The sequence below is a fragment of the Lissotriton helveticus genome, chromosome 1_1 (assembly GCF_964261635.1).
Source record: "Lissotriton helveticus chromosome 1_1, aLisHel1.1, whole genome shotgun sequence".
NCBI lineage: Eukaryota > Metazoa > Chordata > Amphibia > Caudata > Salamandridae > Lissotriton > Lissotriton helveticus.
In genome coordinates, this window is record NC_136057.1 from 1382795810 (window position 1) to 1382814572 (window position 18763).

General features: G+C 49.2%; 1 protein-coding gene across 1 annotated transcript in view; it reads right to left on the minus strand.

The window, feature by feature from the left end:
• MFNG (MFNG O-fucosylpeptide 3-beta-N-acetylglucosaminyltransferase) overlaps positions 1-9905 on the minus strand; it is a 144906-nt gene extending 135001 nt beyond the window's left edge. Inside the window, exon 1 of the mRNA XM_078657839.1 lies at positions 9417-9905. Coding sequence (XP_078513965.1) covers positions 9417-9668 — 252 coding nt within the window. The 5' untranslated portion in view covers positions 9669-9905. The remainder of the gene's footprint in view (positions 1-9416) is intronic.
• Positions 9906-18763: the final 8858 nt, after the last annotated feature.

Consider the following 18763-nt stretch of genomic DNA (forward strand, 5'->3'; position numbering starts at 1 on the left):
CTTGCACAATAAAATACTAATTTTGCAAAACAATGAGTAGCAGTGTTTCGGATTACACAAAATCTGTGTTCCTCCCTATACCTTTCCCTACTCTGTTCTCTTACCCTCTCTCTCTGTTCCCATTTTCACTCTTCCACCTGCTCGCCTCGTATCAAGTCATCTAACCCATGACAGGCCAAAACACAGGGGACTGACCCCTTTCTTCAGCAAGACCCTCCCCTGCCGAATCTGTCTGCCCCTAAACACAAGAAAGCACAAGCGCCCTCCCGGCTGGACAAAGAACTGTCCCCTCCCCCTTTTATGCAGCAGAGGGCCCAGGGGATGCCCCGATCTGGATGAAGCAGCCCCCTCCCTGGAAACAACTACAAGCGCAGCGAGCCCTGCTGGTGAAACAAAAGGCCCCGACAGGCAGAACACAGGATAAGGGAGGCGAGCACAGGAGGGGTACAAAGTTCACCCTATAAACAGATTAACCAAGCTATAAGGGCTTTAGGGCGGGGGTAGGGGTGTCTGGGGGACCGAGCCGGAGGCGAAAGGGGGTAGGACTCGGGGGTTAGGGGTACCAGTTCATTGGGAGTGGGGATATATGGCACATGGCCAGGGAGAGGGCTGGCATGGCCGGATGATATGGGGACAGGGCAGGGTGTGTGGGGACAGGGTGGAGCACAGACCTACGGGGTGTGAAAATGGAGGACAGATGTAAGGGGCGTGGGGGGCAGGTGATCGGGGAATAGGGGCAGGGTCGACAATGGGCAAAAGGTGTGCGGAAAGTCCTTAACTTTAGTGGCAAATAACAATGATCAGTTTCTGATGAGCAATCATGTGAAAAAAGTTAACATAAACCATTTCATTGATGTAGTTCCTGTTTATATTTCACGTTTTACTTAAATTGGCTCCAAAATACTGGTCGGGTGGCACATCACAGGGACCACAGAATTGCAGCCAGCCCTTAACTAGCCAGGACCTGTGTAGACACCCTCCACTTTTTGCATGACACTTAAAGCCCTGTTCACACTTGATGTCCATGCGACGCCAGGTTATCGATTGATGCACCTGTCCCTGTGGTCTGTACTGCCATCTCTCTCACGGCTGATGACTCTGGTAATGCCTGTCTATATATGAATGCTTTGTCTCTGTTACCTGCACTGTTCCCTCATACGCTATCCAGTGCTGAATTTGTAAAATAATATGTTCCAAAGCCCTCGTCATTAGACTAGTCTCTAGGCTACTGTCGCTTGCACCACTCATTGCCCCTGTCAGCGCTCCCAATTACAGTACCAAACCAACTACGAACCATCATACTCATACAAGTGCGACAGTACAGACTATTCCAGGCCGGGGCAGGATTTTGAACCTAAAGCAGCCCTGGCCAATTTTGTCAGATCAGTCTCCATACGGTGCATAGAAAGCGAACGGAGCAAGCCTGACCACGACAAAGGGGGCCTGGGGGGGGACGGGGCTCTCCCCCCAAGTACATTTTGATAAAAAATTACAAAAATTGTGTATTCTAAAGCACATTTTCATTATATATTCAATGTATTAGCTTTTAGAGCACATCAAATGATGACCTTACAGTGCCCCAGGATGCAACAATCTTGTTTGGGGCCCTTCAATGATTTGATTCCATCACTATCACCCTCTCACCAGGGGCTTAGTTTGGTCAGTAAGACTGGGGGGGGGGGCTTGTACATACGGGTCTCTTTACCAAATTCTCTTGTAGTGAAGCAGCCCAAAATGCTGCACTGTGCAGCATGAGCAGGGGCAGGGGCGGCCTTAGGCATGTGCAACCTGTGCCCCTGCACAGGGCCGCCAAATCTCAGGGGCCGCCACGCCAATATATATCCTTAATATAATAATCCTCTGAGGATGGATACATATTTGCGTTGTGGCCCCTGGCAGGGATTTGGCGGTCTCTGGCTCTGTTCCACTTCAACGTTTTATTAAAACACCTTCCTAAGCTCCGGGGGGTTCCACCCCGCCCGGACCCCCTCTTTCAGGGCCCCCTACCTACGCTCCCTGCCCAGGGCCGCCATGAGCCTAGAGCCGCCCCTGACAGGAGAGCGCCATATTTACAGAGATATGGCATTCTCCTCCCCTCTCCCTAGCACCGGTGTACAATCAGATAGCTGTGCACCACGTATACACCTTTGCACCATAGGAGTCTAACATAGGTTTTATACTTGAAGGATAGCCTTCCACTACAAAATACAATGCTTAGACTAACTTTAAAACGTTTCCCACTTTGTATGTGTGCTGTACAGTGCAGCACACTACCAAAGTCTGAAAGAGGGATAGGCTCCCTTGCTCGTTGACATTGTTCCCACTATCATGGTACCTCCATTTGTAATGGCTCTTCTTTAATGCACACTGTGACCCCCCCTCGTTGCCCGTGTACACCTGCTTATTGTATTACCCTCCTGGGCGTACTTGTCCCGCATTCTGCGACCATTCCAGTCTTTTTTTTCTCTCTCTCTCTCTCTCTCCCTCTACCGGATGTTGATATTGCATTTATGTTCTTCCTCCCATCATATTGTAAAGCGCTCTGATATCCTTCGGGATCTTGTTCGCGCTATATAAAACTTTAGAAATAAATAAATAAAAGCATGTCTCCTTGATAGTGCCTATTTGAAATGGGTGTTATTATGTGACTCGTACCTCTGTCTAAATTATTTTAGAATATAGGGTTTTGCATAAAAAACCATGAGTTGGTTGCATGGGAACACCCAATGACCACCCAAGGGACGCCCGCTTGGCGCTAACTAATTCAAAGCAGTTTTATGCGCTGCTTTGCTTTACTTTCAAGTGAATTTCTAGCTCAAAACAAGTTTTTCACTGAAAAGCAAAATGAGAAACAAAGTTTTCGCGTCGATTTGCGTCACTTTTGTGATAAAAACACGGCACAAAATCTTAGTAAATATACCTCATAATGTTAAAATACATCATACGAAAAGCAGGGGGCACAAGAGGGGCTTAAAGGGCAGTGGAAAAGGAGAGTAATGCAGATTGGTCGGTGTACTAAATGAGAAAACATTATTTTGTGAAATAACCAACATTCTTCCAAACAGAGAGAGGGAGATTGAGTGTCTGTGTGTGTACATTTTTAGTTTTGTATGTAAACAAATCCTGGTGAAATCCAACAGGCACCTCACCATACCCGACTGAAAGCACCTGTACCCAAATATTTATCACAAAATACATTGTTTATGGGAGTGTTACACCCCTAACACCCCCCCTGAAGCTACGCCACTGCCTCCAACAGTACACCTCATCTCTCCATATCCCTTCTCACATGTATTTCATTTGTTTTATAGTGCCTCCCATCCAGTGTAGCGAGTCGGAGCACTTTACATCATGCCCACATACAAAGACAATAAATCATACATGTGTAAACCAGTGTTTGGAAAATGTTACATAAGACAAAAGGGAATACAAGGTGTAGGATTTACATGTCATCCACACTGGTAGGCACTTTTTAAGAGTGCTTGGTCTTGGGCTGAAGAAGCTCAAATTCAGGATTCAAAACAATACACAGTGGTTGGATTTCCTAATAAGAATGTATTTCTCCCCAAACAAACCCATTGTAGCAACATTTGGATAATGAAAGACTGGGGAAAAACATAACTTTCGTAACCTGTACCATGCAGTTTGTATGCCACTCTGACGGCAGTTTATAGCTCACTGTGCTAGATTTATTATGATTGTAAGTTATGAATTGCAAGTAACTGAATGATCTCTGTGACAAAAGCAGTAGTTCACTGAACTATAAACATTGAATACAGTTCTGTGATCTGTATGGTACACTTTCTTTACAGCAGACATATTAACCCTCCATACTACCTTAGATGAGTCAAAACTACCAATAGGCAAAACTCCAATCTCTCTCCTGCAGGAAGATAAACCCCCTGTGATATCAACCCTGACACTTTTATTGTTGCCTGAAAACTGTAGGGTATACAAGGTACTCTGAAGTGAGAGTGGGAAGTGAGTCATTGTGCTGGACAGTCCTGCTGAATTTTTTTCCTGGGGCTTGATCTTGCTGCACTGCTGCAAAACCGGCCCCCTGTACCAAACCAGCCTCCCACCCCTCCAGACTCTTGGGGAAACGCCCAATGCCGGGTATGGCCACTGTGGCCTTGTTCCAGGCCCCTAAAGCTATAAGAATGGCTGAAGGGCGTTTATGGATGGTCATATGATGGAAGTGAATATATGTATGTTGTGTGGGCTATTTGGTTAGGGTATGATATTGTGCATGAGGCCCAGAATTGTGTTCTTTTCATGTGTTCATCACTGTGCCTGTGAGTAAATATAAAGTGAAAAGAGTGATGGGGAAGAGGCTGAAGTATTAAGTGCTGTTCCCACTGATCACTTAAGACACATGTAGCTCAAAGATGTTGTTCAGTTCAGGCGAGGTCAAACAGATCACCTGCAGGGGTTGTACCACTAAAGTTGTTTACGTTTTACACCAGTAGTGCTGTTCACAAGAACATGGGCAGATCAGGAATATATTTGATTTCTAGTGGGTCTTGATAGGTCTGCCCACGTATGACATAGATCGACTCATAGGAATGAGCATCTTGCAACCTTCTGGGGTATATGTTATGGTTTAGTCTAGGAGAGCAAGTAAGCGTTCCTAAGGATGATTGCAAGAGAGTGGGGCAGCCCAATAAAAGGGCACCTTGCAGGCACCAACGAGGGTCTGATAGTTCAAACACCACCTCAATTTAACTTTATGCTGATGGCCTTTTTCACACAAACAACTGCTTTCTCCGAATATATTTCAATTCATGCAATCCTCAAACAGATTACATAATGCAGAGACAGTAGAACAACAAATTGCACTTTATGGCGGTAGCACTGTTTGCACAAACATATAAAGATCAAACAGCTTTCAGGTAGGGTGGGCTTTAACAGGGGTCCTGACCAGGAACCCACTGCAGCTTGTACCACCCATCACCCCTATCATCACTGCCAAAACAGATACTAACTATCTCTCTCGCCTGTAATTGTGACAGCTCAGATTATTCCAGGTCTCCAAAGCTAAAGGAATTGCTTGGAAGACAGCTATTAGTAATTTTTAATGTATGTTGTATTCATAAACAACAGTTGTTCTGCTCATCTCTAAATTAGATGAGCAGCGCCACCATGTGGCAGACTGTCCTAAGTGTGATGTTGACAATTATGTGCAGGTGCCGAGCACCTGGAAACCAATTACGTGCTGGTGCTGAGCACCAGAAACCACAGCTCAAATTAAGCACTGGGCTTTAGGTTGCTTGATTGATGTTTAGAAGCTTGTCTCTCTTTACCCTCAGACAAAGAAAAGTAAAAATAATTATGTAACAATCTTGCTGAGGCCAGAGAGAGTAAAAGGAAACGCTGTGGGGTGTCATTTGTTTTGTAACACACCACTAAATGCAAATACCTGTAATTCAACCGGTCCTAGGATGCTTGATTCCGGTCCAGGAAAGACATGGCTTGGCAGTTCGGGCTGGACTGTTCCCATGAGGCACAGGGTCAAGGCTGATTTGCATAAGGCCCTGTCTGAACTGGGGTGGTGTGGAGTGCAAAAAAACGATGGATATAGGCCCAGATCTCTGTACTGGGGTGAATGTATGACATTGTTCTGTATTCTGTCCATCAACTGTTGGTTTTGCATTTGTCACCCCGAGTGGGATGGGTATGCTCAGACGTGAGTCCCTTGCTCTCCACACCACTGGAGTCAAGCTATCCTGGCTGAAGACGGCTGGTAGCCAGAAACCGGTCCTAGGATGCTTGATTCCGGTCCAGGAAAGACATGGCTTGGCAGTTCGGGCTGGTCTGTTCCCATGAGGCACAGGGTCAAGGCTGATTTGCATAAGGCCATGTCTGAACTGGAGTGGTGTGGAGTGCAAAAAAACGATGGATTTAGGCCCAGATCTCTGTACTGGGGTGAATGTATGACATTGTTCTGCATTCTGTCCATCAACTGTTGGTTTTGCAGATGTGATGCTAGCCTGGAACAGAGCGTTCTTTCCTGTGGGTTATATTTTTAACTTCTTGGATGGGAGCTGGGCCTTTGCTATTGATGGCCCTATTTTTGATGCACAAGATCTTAGAAGATGAACGTTGGGAGCCAAGGAAGTACATATAATCACAAGGAAAGGAGAGAAAGATTTCCACTAAAATGTCATCCTTTCCGAACAGTCCATACAAAGAATATAATACAGCATTCTTACTCATGTGTTTATTAAGACAAGACAAAGTACCAGTGCTTAATTTGAATCAGTGGTTGCCGGTGGGGGGGGGGGGGGGGGGCAATGGCTCTTTGGGGACCGGAATTTATTTTTCTCAACAAATATGTTCTGAGCGCAAGAGATAGGAAAACATACAGATCAGATATGGTAGACGGTAGAACCGTCACAAAAGGGGAAAGCAGGAATCTACAAAAGTGAGATGAAGGGACAGGGACTGTCTGGTAGCGGATTAAAGAGGCATGCGCTGGATTTAAGACTGCCAGCTTTGATATTTAGTGCCCTGACATTTAATTGAACCGCCTGAGGTCTTAGGAGCAGAGCTTCGGGCACTGGAACTCTTTCTTTTGACAAATTAAGCACTGCAAAGCACCAAAGAGTATATGGAGTGGAACCCTCACCCACTTTTCGTTTCATGCTTCTTCGTAGGCTCCTACCCCTGGAAGCAACTGTATACTGCCTGGCCGGGCTCACCAGGATCTAGGAGCTCTTATATATAGTTGTTCTTTGGGTTTGGGATTAGAATAATTACCTAAAACTAGGTTAGTGATACCCTAAAAGTACCTTTAGTTTCCGGGTGCCTGGGAAGGTTAAAAACGATCATGTATAGGTATAATTACGCTACAATGCCTCCTACCCCCTGTAGTCGACATGTTCAAGAGTCCGGGGGGGGGGGGCCGGGGGGAGGGGGACGACTCTGGCTTTCATCAGGACCGGTGATCTCTGTTCAAAATGTATCTATGTATACAGGTAATTAGGCAAAGAGTAATACTTCTGGTAACAGCATCCAAGGTAGTGCCCTGTGTTGAATATATGTTTCTTTTGAGCGTGGTTTCCACGTCCGTTACCTCTTCTGCGCTCCATTCATGCTAGTTATGTTTTCAATGCCTTGGCTGGTGAGGAGGTTTATATGGGAGATCGGTTATGGCATTATGAATTGGAACTTGACTTGTAAGGATTTATTAAACCCTTCTGAATAATCTCCGATGACTATCTATCTTCATTTTATTGGATATCCGACTTTTCCCACACCCTGGATAAACGTTGTTAGTCCCGCTTGGATGGCAGAGTGGGGGTAATCCTTGTAGTCGCACATTTGTCAAGGGTATTTATCCATCTGTGCACCTACTGTCCTTCCTGGGCAGGCGTATGATACATCTGTGCTTCTAGGCCGACGAGATGTGGTCAGGTGGAGCAACCATTGTCGCACCAATCAGTTCTGGCTTCTTTCCATTAATTTAAGTAATGATAGAGTCCTCCTGTTAAAGTCACTTTGCACTGTCAAAATAAAACTTAACGAGGGATGTAGTCGCCAGGAGCCTTTGTGGGATCAGAGATGTGGGAAGATTTTCGTTAAGGTATACAAGATGCTGGCAATGCTTCTCTTGATTGGTTAACATGCGTAAGCAGAAGTAGGCTGGAATCCTTGAACTCTAATCAGTGGCGTAACAAAACTTGAGGGGGGCCCCCTGCAAAGAACTGGGAGGGGCTCCACTCCGGACTCAGTCAAGAGTTCTCTGGCCAGGGTACTGTGTTGAGGGGGCCCCCTGGAGCTCGGGCTCACCCTGAACCGCAGGGACTGCGGGCCTATGTTACGCCACTGACTCTAATAGGTTCCTTACTTCAGTAAGTTGTTCATAGTATGCCATGTCACTCAGGTGAGACTGATGAGGGATGGTAGTGCTTCCACATTCAGCATTTTAGGATCTCTACTTCCAAAGAGTAAAGCTTGAGGGAGTTAGTCAACTTCCATTGGTTGATGCTACGGAGACACTTCTCTAATCTTGATCCGTTAAGATCACTTGGGTTTTCCAGTTTTAGGATGATCTGAGTGTCACCTTTGTAGTTGTTGTAGCATGTAAAGAGCTGAACTAGACATTGAAGGGGAGTGCGGCAATGATGAATCCTTGAGGTATGCTGTCTTTGAATGAAGAAGATGATGCGTGTGGGAGAAGCAAGGTGGTGCTTGATCTATCGCAGAGGTAGGATGAGATCCAGACAGACCCAACCCCTTTCAAGCCATTTTGACAAGAAGGTGCGGGAAATTATACCCTGTGACATACCATCATGCTGAATGTCAGGCGATGTAAGTGACTACTGTGAGGAAGGATACTTTTGGAATCAAGATCTAGAATAAATGAGTGATCAGAAATATGCAGAATCAATTGGATTTAGAACTTCACCTGGGGGGAGGATCTGTTTTGAGTTAAATGGATACTTAGACACATGAATTTATGAATTTCATTTATTACCCTGAACAAGTTCAGTGGATAGATTTTTTAGGAAGGAAACGCATGTCAATGAGAAGTCATTGTTTATAGATGAAGACTTTTGAATAAAACTATAACATGAAAAAACGAATTTAGGATATGTAGACAATACTTTCTTTTTGATTACACTGGAGCACTTAATCTATTAATAATTAGGCGTGTGGTGTTATAAATTGTATAACATAACCTCCTTGGTGGGATACAAAGTATGACTGGACAGTGTACGAACCCAATGACCCTCAACTACTTCAGCACGCAGTTAATGCGTTGTCAGATGCTGCTGGTTGTTATAATTGTGTGTGGACTTTATGAGGTGTGCAACGTATTATTGTTGGTTGTAGGATATATTGTGAATCCCTTTAGGCCATGTTCGTCCTAGATGGAAAGCGGGGTGGATTCTGTGCCTCCCTATGTGTTGATCTTAGAGTAACTAGTTATCTTCTAGGAATGTTCAAATCTGAGTCAAAAATGGCTGTCAGTTGTCTTATATCCAGAGCACAAGTCCTAAAAAAGGAAGTGGGGGGACGCTGACGTCACAACAGGAAGTGACGTCACAAAAGGTGGCTTGCACCATCAGACTCATTGCCTCTCCTCGGTCACCCCTTAGATGCGATTGCATCAGAGAAGCCAGCGTGTGAGCAGCGTTCTGAATGAGCTCCGATCACGCCCCAGAGAGGCCAAAGAGTGAATGTGTGGCTCCATTTGCCCCAGTTATCGAGCTCCTGGTAAAATAAGTGGGGGGACGCCATCCACCCACGTGGTACCCCGAATCGAGCCCTGCTTATATCCTCTACCTGTGTTGCCTGAACATTTCTCTCTCTCTCACCTTATATATCTGGTATATTATAGATTGATGCCAGTATTTGTGTTGTCCTTACCTCCCTGAATCCCCCCCTTCCATGACCCCCGGAACCCTTACCTGCTCTCCCGCCCGGGACATCCAGGTGTGCAGTAGCAGGTCCATTCTGGAGCGATGAAACCTCTGGGTGGTCTTGATGGCCAAAAAGAGGTCTTGCAGCGTGACCCCCTGCGCAGATGCTCCCTGGGCCCCCAGTGTAGGCGCCAGTGGGTGGGGGTGATCCCCACTCAGGTGTTTACAGACAAGCATCAGGCAGCAAAGGGTGAGTAGAAGGGCCCCTGAGAGCCCTTGGTGGAGGCTGGGACAGGGCATGGGGAGGGGGGAGGCAGGGGATGTTAGCCAAGGGTGGTAAGGTGGTAAATGTAGAAATGGGAGTGTTATTCCAAGATTAAGTAAAAAACACAGGGGGTAGAACTGCAGTGACGGGGTGGGGGGCAAACCAGGAGAAAATGAGGAAGAGAAGAAGAAGGGGAGAGGAGGAGTATGAGTGATAGAAGGAGCAATAGGAGAAAGGGAGGACGAGGGTGGGAAAGAGAGGAACAGGAGAAAAAGAGTGAGATTGAGGACCCGAAAGAGAGAGGCGGGAGGCCTGGGCGAGATAGTTCGCAGAGACTCCTCCAAGAAAGCTCTCAATCACTGCTGCGAGGGAGAACGAGACATCCGCAGGCACGGCTTCCTCCAGTGTTAGGTATCCGTGACTGCTCCGAGGGAGAAAGAGACGGCCAGCAGGCCCCGCCTCCCCGGAGCAGCTGGCAGGTGTCCCGCCCCACCCTGCCCGTCTGCTGCCCGCCCTGCACCTGCTGCCGCCCCGCCCGCCCCCAGAATAACTCACCCCGCGACCCCGCGCGTGGCTCCGCGGCTCACTCCTCTCCACAGAAGCGGCCGGGCTCCTGCAATGCAACGGCCTCTTTGACTCATCTTTCAATGGGTTAATTGGGGTCTGCAGCGGTGACGGTTTTACCCTCAAAAGAGTAAACATGGTCAGGAGAGACAAAGGGTTCGTCTTTCACGAATATTACCAAAGAAAATGGATTTTACCCCAATTAAATAAACATTAATGAGTTATAAGGTGTTTTCACAAATAAAAAAACTCATGTCCCAAGAGCCTGAACAGAACAGGCAGGGGTAGCGGGTTCACTCCAGCACGAGGAACATCTCATCTGCGCGGCCGAGAGAGGGTTCATCTCTCCCGGGAAGAAGGGTTCGCAGAGACGGCAGCTGTGCTGCTGACACACACTCCTCATCTCGGCGAGCCCCTGAAAATGTGTTGTCATAGGCGGGCACCTTCGGGCTCAATCCTGGGCGAGGATGTGGCGTAAGGGCCACAGCTGTCAACTTTAGATTTGGGGTACTGGGTTCGAGTCTCGGTGTCGGCTCAACATCCTATGATTCTGGGGAAGTCCCTTAATCTCCCTGTGCTAACCAAAAAAGAATGCTCCCTGTGTAATGTAACTGGTGTTCGTGTAAAGCGCTCCAATACCTTCGGGTGGAGTTTGCACTATATAAAACGGGGCAAAACGGGCCAGGAAAGAGCCCCGCCGCCCGTGGGGCCCCAGTCCGAAGGAGTGGTGTCTGCTTTTGTGCAGTGGAAGGACAGTGGGGGTGCGCAACAGAACACAGAGGGAGAGCTGCACATGACTAGCAATGGCGGCCGGCAACGTGAGGGGCAGCTGTGCTGCCTGCTGCCTCGGTCTGTGAGACCCGTAAAGACAGCTCCGCAAGTTGATGCCCGAGCACGGGGCACCCAAGGGATTGTTCTGTGTCCGCCGCTTGAAAGCGTGAGATTTCTGTAACATGAAGCATGGCTTTGCTGTCTAATTCCCGAGCCTCTGGGGCACGTTTAATATGAGAGTCACCTCTGCTGTCTGTGAGATCTGTTTAACCCGAGGCATAGTGGTACTGTATGAATCCGGAGCCTGTGAGGCATGTGAGGCATGTGTAACACAAGAAACAGCTGTGCAGTCCGAGGCCTGAATCAGCAAGGACTGTGTTTCTCAAGGGATTTCGGTGAGGATTTAAGCTATGAGTGTATCCCGAGGGATAGCTCTGCAGTCAGTGAGATTAGTAGAACCATTAGTGAATTAGATAGCTGAAAAAGTGGTACAGTTTTCATCTAAGCACACGCCGCACAAGTATTTTTCAAAGTATGGGAGACCGCATGGATTTGAGCTTGCTGCAGGCAATGTTTGTTTCATTGTAAGGGAAATCCTCAGCAAAAACCAGCCCAGCAGACGAAAACAAGCCCACACACTGACCCGTCAGACCAGCCTGTCGGGCATTGCCTGGTTGCCCTATAGGCCAGTCGAACCCTGTCACGGGCATTTCCACAGTGGGCTGGAGCCCTTGGAAGCTGGTTGTGAAAGCCCAAGGCTGCTCCTGGTGCATCTGTCATATTTCCCAGCTCCCCAAGGTCAATTACAGCAAGCACAGCTGAGAGGTCAAGGCAGAATCATAGAGATAGTGAGGGAGGGGGGAGGTGGAGAGAAAGTGACCAGAGAGAGGAGGGAAGGGAAGAGAGTGAATGGATGGAAAGAGAGAGGTTGTGCGAGGAGACAGAAGAATCGATTCTTGGTCGAACATTTTTGCCAGGGCTGCTTTTGGTTCCCCAGTCCAGCCCTGGACAGTGCAGAGTTCTGCTTCTTACATGTCTTTGTTTATGTGTTTTAAACGAGGAAGTTGAGTTTGGTTTTGTTTCTTCAGTGTCCATCATGCTCTGCGTCTGGCAGGACGGCTGGGAGACATTCCACATGGAATAATAATGGGTCCATCTGTGTGGGTATGAATGTGGAGATCAGATGGAGGAGGAGGTTGAACAGGAACTCTTGGTGGTGCACAAGGTATACATATATATATTTATCATCATTAGTGATTTAGTACTAGATAAAGGAGCCACCTACATGAACACCGAAATCCAGTTTCTTTCTCCAGCTTTAAAGCTGTCTTACCCGAGGAGTAACCTTGACAGCTGCAGACACCGTCAAACACGTAATGAACACCAGCCAATATCAAACATGAATGAACTGACAGCTGCAGAGCAGAGTTGGCACCACTCCCTCCCAGATAAGCCACTGTTAGACATTTAGAGATCATTGGCCATTGTCAAAGCCCCAAAGAGGGACAACCTGTCTGAGCAGCACCTAAACTCCCAAACGTGCTTCATTGTGTGCCCAGTACTGGGTACTGTGAAGATTAAACTAAAACTTCTTGGTTTGACTCATAAGAGGCAGCAGCGGTGGAGGAATAAAGGTCTGAGCTCTGAAGGGGAAAATCAGAGGATTAGCTAAGGACAACAATATGAGACAGATATTACTAAAATCAATCAGTGTGAATGTCCAGCCAAAGTGATTTCTGTTTAAGAAGTAATATATTAATTTCACAGGAAATAGCATAGTAGTTTGACACAAATGAGACACTTAGAGGAAAATCAGACATTTCTTACCCTAACATTTACAAATTTCTGACTTTGGCAACCCAGGTTAGCTTACACCACTCCCCAGGAGGCAGCGAAACAACAGCAACAATTAAAGAGAGCGTAGCCAAGGCCAACTTCTTGCCCCCGAAAGCACGTGGCAAACAAAAAAGGAAGTGATAGGGTGATAGCCACCTTGGGTCTTGGCGGCAAAACCCAGCCTCTGGCAACTCCAGCGGAATTCGAGGACATCAAGCGCCCCCTTTCCCCCACCTTGGATGACTGGCCCGACCACCTCACCACAAGATTTAACATCATCCCGGTTCCAACCGCGGGGCCATCATCAAGACCATCACCACAAAGTACCACAATAGATGACAGCAAACAGGAGCTTAATCAAATTAGAAAGCAGCTAGCTACAACGACGCAAGAACTTAACAATGTCACCAGCGTGGTACAAACCCCAAGGCCCAAACTGAGAGACGACCCAATGAACAACTCCAGTGAGTCATAATAGAGGTCACAAGGGGAGAACGAGCATAGTATCAACACATATTAAAAAGACCAGACATCAGCTGAACCCCCTCAAATTTACTACACTTGCGCTAAACAAGGAGCCAGCAAGAGCAATCCCGCCCTACCAAAGCCCCAACTTCATGAAGCAATCCCTTCCCAGGAAACCGAGGCCAAAGATGCAAAGGGAACAGACACCATCATATTTCTTCCCCAATACGAAACTCAGGGACGAGCAGACATACTAAACAGAGGGAACATACTGCAGCTCCTACACTCCATCACAAGCCTAGAAAACCTAAGTTCAGTAGACTTGCTCTCTGTTAGAAATGGGAATTTTGGCAGGCTAGGGCATGTGCCAAAGCCGGGCAGAAACCACCACTCTAGTCAGGATAAGGAAGTTACACTCCTGAAATATCCCCTGCTCACCCCCTTGGTAGCTTGGCTCGAGCAGTCAGGCTTATCTTAGAGGCAGTGTGTAAAGCATTTTCACATACACAACAGTAATACAGTTTATGCACTACAAAAAGACACCACAACAGTTTAGAAAAATATCCAATTATTATATACTTAAGACAAGACCAAATACGAAAATAAAATCCACAATAATATACTTAAAAATCTACAGTTATCAAAATAAGTTTCAAACAAACCCAGTTCCTTGATGTTGATAGCTCCGTCCAGGGCTATTACAGCATCATGAACAACAAAGCCAACAGTTCTGGCTGGTCGCGGGCCAGCTTCGGAAAGTCCCGCAAACAGTACCTTTTAGAAATGCAGGGCATCGGCGACCTCTTGTTGCGCTACCAAAAACACGGCGTCCGCAGGCGTCGGTTCGGAGGTCGGTGCAGGAGTCGTCGGGCCCTTGAAGTCAAACAAATTGCAGGTCGATCTCCTCTCTGATGGAGTCAGGAACGCTGGCGTCGGCAGGCGTCAGGTGCTGCGGTGCGAAGTGCAGCAGTGCGGTGCCTTCAGGTCACGGGGAGAGCAGCGGCTCGGTGGCAGTATCAGATGGTGTCGTCGGTGAGACAAGGGTCGCGGAAGGCAGTGCTCGTCATGGTACTGGCAGGTCACGGTGCAAGCAGCGGCCTCGTCATTGCTGCAGTGCTATCGTAGGCCAAGGCTGCGGTGCGGGATGAGGACGGTACATTGTGTAACTTTACAAGCAGTGCCCTCGAACCACGGTGCAAGCAACGGCGTTGATTTTGGCGTGGAGCGGCATAGTCGGTGATACCAAGGCGTCGTCGTGCAGCAAGGCTGTGCAGAGTGTGGTGCCCACAGGGCATGGTGTGAACAGCAGCTCGGTGGCGGCATCAACAGGCCTCGTCGGTGAGACCAGGGTTGCGGTGCGGCGCTGCGGCTGTGCCCTCTGCGGCGTCAAGGCGGCGTCGTGAAGTGGTGCAGAGTGCTGTGCCCACAAGTCACGGTGCATGCAGCGCCTCGGTGGCGGTGCCTGCAGGCGACGTCAGTGAGACTAGAGTCGCGGTGCAGCATTGCGGCGGTGTCCTCTGCGGTGCCTTCAGGACACGGAGTCGGCAGGGGCATCGTAGACGTCGTCGGGTTGCATTTTTTCTGTTGCAGCACAAAACACACAGTCCCCAGTGCTGAGGACAGAAGAGCTTGAAGTCTTTGTTGTTCCCGAGACTTCTTGAACAGGGGCAAGCTCTACCTCAAGCCCTTGGAAAAACTCACAAAGTAGATTTCAGAAAGTTCAGTCAAGTCCTCTCACTGCCCATTCACATACACTGCACCCTGCCCACAGGGGTACCTTGGGCCTAACTTAGGGGTGCCTGACATGTAAGAAAAGGGAAGGTGGGGGACTGGCAAGTATGTGCACTGGCCAAGTCGACATGGCAGTTACAAACTGCACGCAGACTCTGCAATGGCAGGTCTTAGGTACCTTTTCAGGGCTACTCACATGGGTGGCACAATCAGTGCTGCAGGCCCACGAGTAGCATTTGATTCACAGACCCTGTAAGTAAATCAAATATCCAATCATGGAAACACCAATCCATAGCACAATTTACACAGAGAGCATATGCACTTTAGCACTGATTAGCAGTGTTAAAGTGCCCAGAGTCCTAAAACCGGTACAAAAGGGGGTCAGGAAATGATAGGAGGAAGTAGCAAAGAGTTTGGGGATAACCCTGAAAAAAAGGGCCATTTCCAACACAACCCCCTTTCAGCCTAAAGCCAGGGTAGACCAATTCAACCCTCGATGGACTTCCTTGCTTGGGGTGATAGAACATGGAACCTGGCCCGCAACAGCAGGATTTTCTTCCCGTTCCACGCCTTCCTGAACCTAGTTGAATCCCTCTAGCCATACTGTCAGGCCCCACTAAGCTGACCCGTGGGGAATTCATCTCCTCACCTGTGGACCCCATCTGTGCAGCACCTAAACTTACTTTGCTCACAGATGTTTCCAAACAGCCAGCCACAGTGGCTAAAGACAACTGTCAGTGATGTGAGCCTGCCCTTATGCCTTTCAGGCCACTCCAGCCGTTGTGGCGTCAGAGAGTGGGGGGCGTTAGCCCCAGGTGCCTGGCACCCTTTCTCTACTCTCCCCCCTGCCAAGTCAGGTATTGCATCCTGACACTGGCCCACCAGCCCAGGGTCAGTACCCTGCGGCTGGACAGGAGGCGCGGTGGGCTCCCCCACACCCTCTCCTTCACACTGGGGCTCTGTACCCTCCCACATGGAGCGGTACCCCATTCCAGAATTGTAAGGGCACCTGTGGCAGGTGTCCTGCACAATTCACCCACCAGTTCAGGGGGGCTATCCTGTAACTGGTACCTCAGTCCAGGGTCTGTACCCCGAGCTTGAACAAGGGACTTGGGTGGGCTCTCCCACACCCGGTCCTCCTCCCTGGGGCTCTGTACCCTCCCACCTGGAGCAGCACCCCCAGAAGGCAAACTGGTACCGTTAGCAGTCGCCCCTTCCCCCAGGTCAGGGGGGACACTCTGAACTTGGTTCTCCAACGCAGGGTCTGTCCAGCAGGTGGACCAGAGGTCTTATGTGAGGTTCTCCTCCCCTTAACTCTTCTTCCGGGGTTCCGCACTCTCCTCCTGGGAGAAGCACCCGCAGAACAAAAAACTTTCAGGACACTGGAACCAGACCTCTTACACAATTCTTCCACCAGTTCAGGGCCTTGACCCTGCAATTGATCCACCACCTTAGGATCTAAACCCTCGGGTTGTACCGGGTCAGAGGCGAGGACTCCCTCCCTCTGCATCCCCTTCCAGAGTTCTGCACCCTCCCACCTAGAGGGGTACCCCTAGAAGATAAACCGGTCAGGACACTGCCTACAGTTGTCCTTCCCTCCAGGTCAGGCAGGACCTGAACCTGGCCTCCCATCCCAGAGACTAACCCCTGTGGCTGAGCACCTGCCTGGCGCGCCAGTACTTCCTTGGGAGCACGCATGTCCCCCCGGAGGGTAACACATGATTCATGTGCCTGGTGCAGATCTCCCGACCCCTTTCCATCTGAAAGTGCGCAAGATCCCCCAGGACAGAAGTGGTGTCACCATGGCCACTCCTAGGAGGCTTAGACCTTCTGGCTGGCCCCTGAGCCACTGGTTCTCCCACTGGGGAACGCATCCCCCTCTCACCCCTCAGTCTGGACTTCTGCACCCTCCACTTAGGAGCGGCACTGCCAGACACCTAACCCGCTGGAGCTCTGTTTACAGACACTCCACATTATCTTGCCACTGGAAGATCCTACTAAACAGACGGCCTACCAGTACAACGCGATACCAAAGGGGATGATGGACGGAGCGTTGGAACAAATCAAACACTCACCCCCAGTTAACTGATCTGGGTTTAATCCATCATCATTTTTGAACTCACTCCACCACCCCAGTTCAGACATGGCCATATGCAAATCAGTCTGACCCTGTGCCTCATGGGAACAGTCCAGCCCGAACTGCCAAGACCGCAAACAAGCTTCCTAGGACCAGTTTCTGGCATTTGAGCCGTCTTCAGCCAGGCTTGCTTGAATCCAGTCGCATAGTGAGCAAGGGACTCACGTCTGAGCATACCCTGCCAATTTATGGCGAACAAAGCGGTACAAGGGGGTGGTGATGGACGGAGCATCTGAACCAATCAAACACTCAGTCAACAGATCTGGGTTTTATCCATCACCGTTCTTTAGCCCACTCTGTCACCCCAGTTCAGACATGGCCATATGCAAATGTACCGCACTGCATGGGACGAGAGCAGCAGCAAGCCATGTCTTTCCTGGACCAGAAACAAGCATCCTGGGACCGGTTTCTGGCTAATCAGCCGTCATCAGCCAGGCTAGCTTGAATCCAGTGGCAAAGTGAGCAAGCGACCCACGTCTGGGCATACCCTGCCAACTTAGGGCAAACAAAGCGATACCAAAGGGGATGATGGATGGAGCGATGGAGCAAATCAAACACTCACCCCCAGTCAACTGATATGGGTTTCATCCATCATCATTCTTTAGCTCACTCCACCACCCCAGTTCAGACATCGCCATATGCAAATCAGTCTGACCCTGTGCCTCATGGGAACAGTCCAGCCCGAACTGCCAAGCCATGTTTTCCCTGGACCGGAAACAAGCATCGTGGGACCGGTTTCTGGCTAATCAACACTCCGTCCATCATACCCTTTGGTTTTGCTTTGTTCGCCCTAAGTTGGCAGCGTATGCCCAGATGTGGGTCCCTTGCTCACTTTGCCACTGGATTCAAGCTAGCCTGGCTGATGACGGCTGATTAGCCAGAAACCGGTTCCAGGATGCTTGTTTCCAGTCAGGGGAAGACATGGCTTGGCATGTCTAGGTAAGAGGAGGCTTTTGTTGAATAAAATATAGTAGTCGGTGGGTTGTCCTCCTTAAAACGGACATTCAGTGCTCTCATGTTTAGGTGTTCGAGTTCCTGAACCAGGTACTTCGTGCATCGTATTGGTTTCTCAATATTTGCTGGACCCTGATTCAGTATTCCCCAAGTGGTGGTTAGGTCCAGGGTAAGACCAGGGTAAGACAAGGGTCGCGGTGCGAGATGAAGGCGGTGCTCGTCATGGTGCTGGCAGGTCACGGTGCAAGCAGCGGCATTGTCGTTGCTGCAGCACTGTCGTCGACTGAGGAACTGGAGTCGATGGCGCTGGCGTCGGTAGGCCAAGGCTGCGGCGCGGGATGAGGGTGGTACGTCATGTAACTTTACAAGCGGTGCCCTCGAATCACGGTGCAAGCAGCACCGTTGATTTCGGCATGGAGCGTCGTCGTCGGGGATACCAAGGCGTCGTTGTGAAGCGAGGTTGTGTGGAGTGCGGTGCCCACAGGTCGCTGTGCGAGCAGCGGCATAGGTGAGACCAGGGGCAAGTTGCGGCGGTGCCCTCTGCGGTGCCCTCTGCGGCGGCAAGGCTTCGAAGTGGTGCGGAGTGCGGTGCCCACATGTCACGGTGAGAGCAGCGGCTCGGTGACAGTTTCAGCTTGTGTCGTTGGTGAGACCAGAGTCACGGGGCGGCAT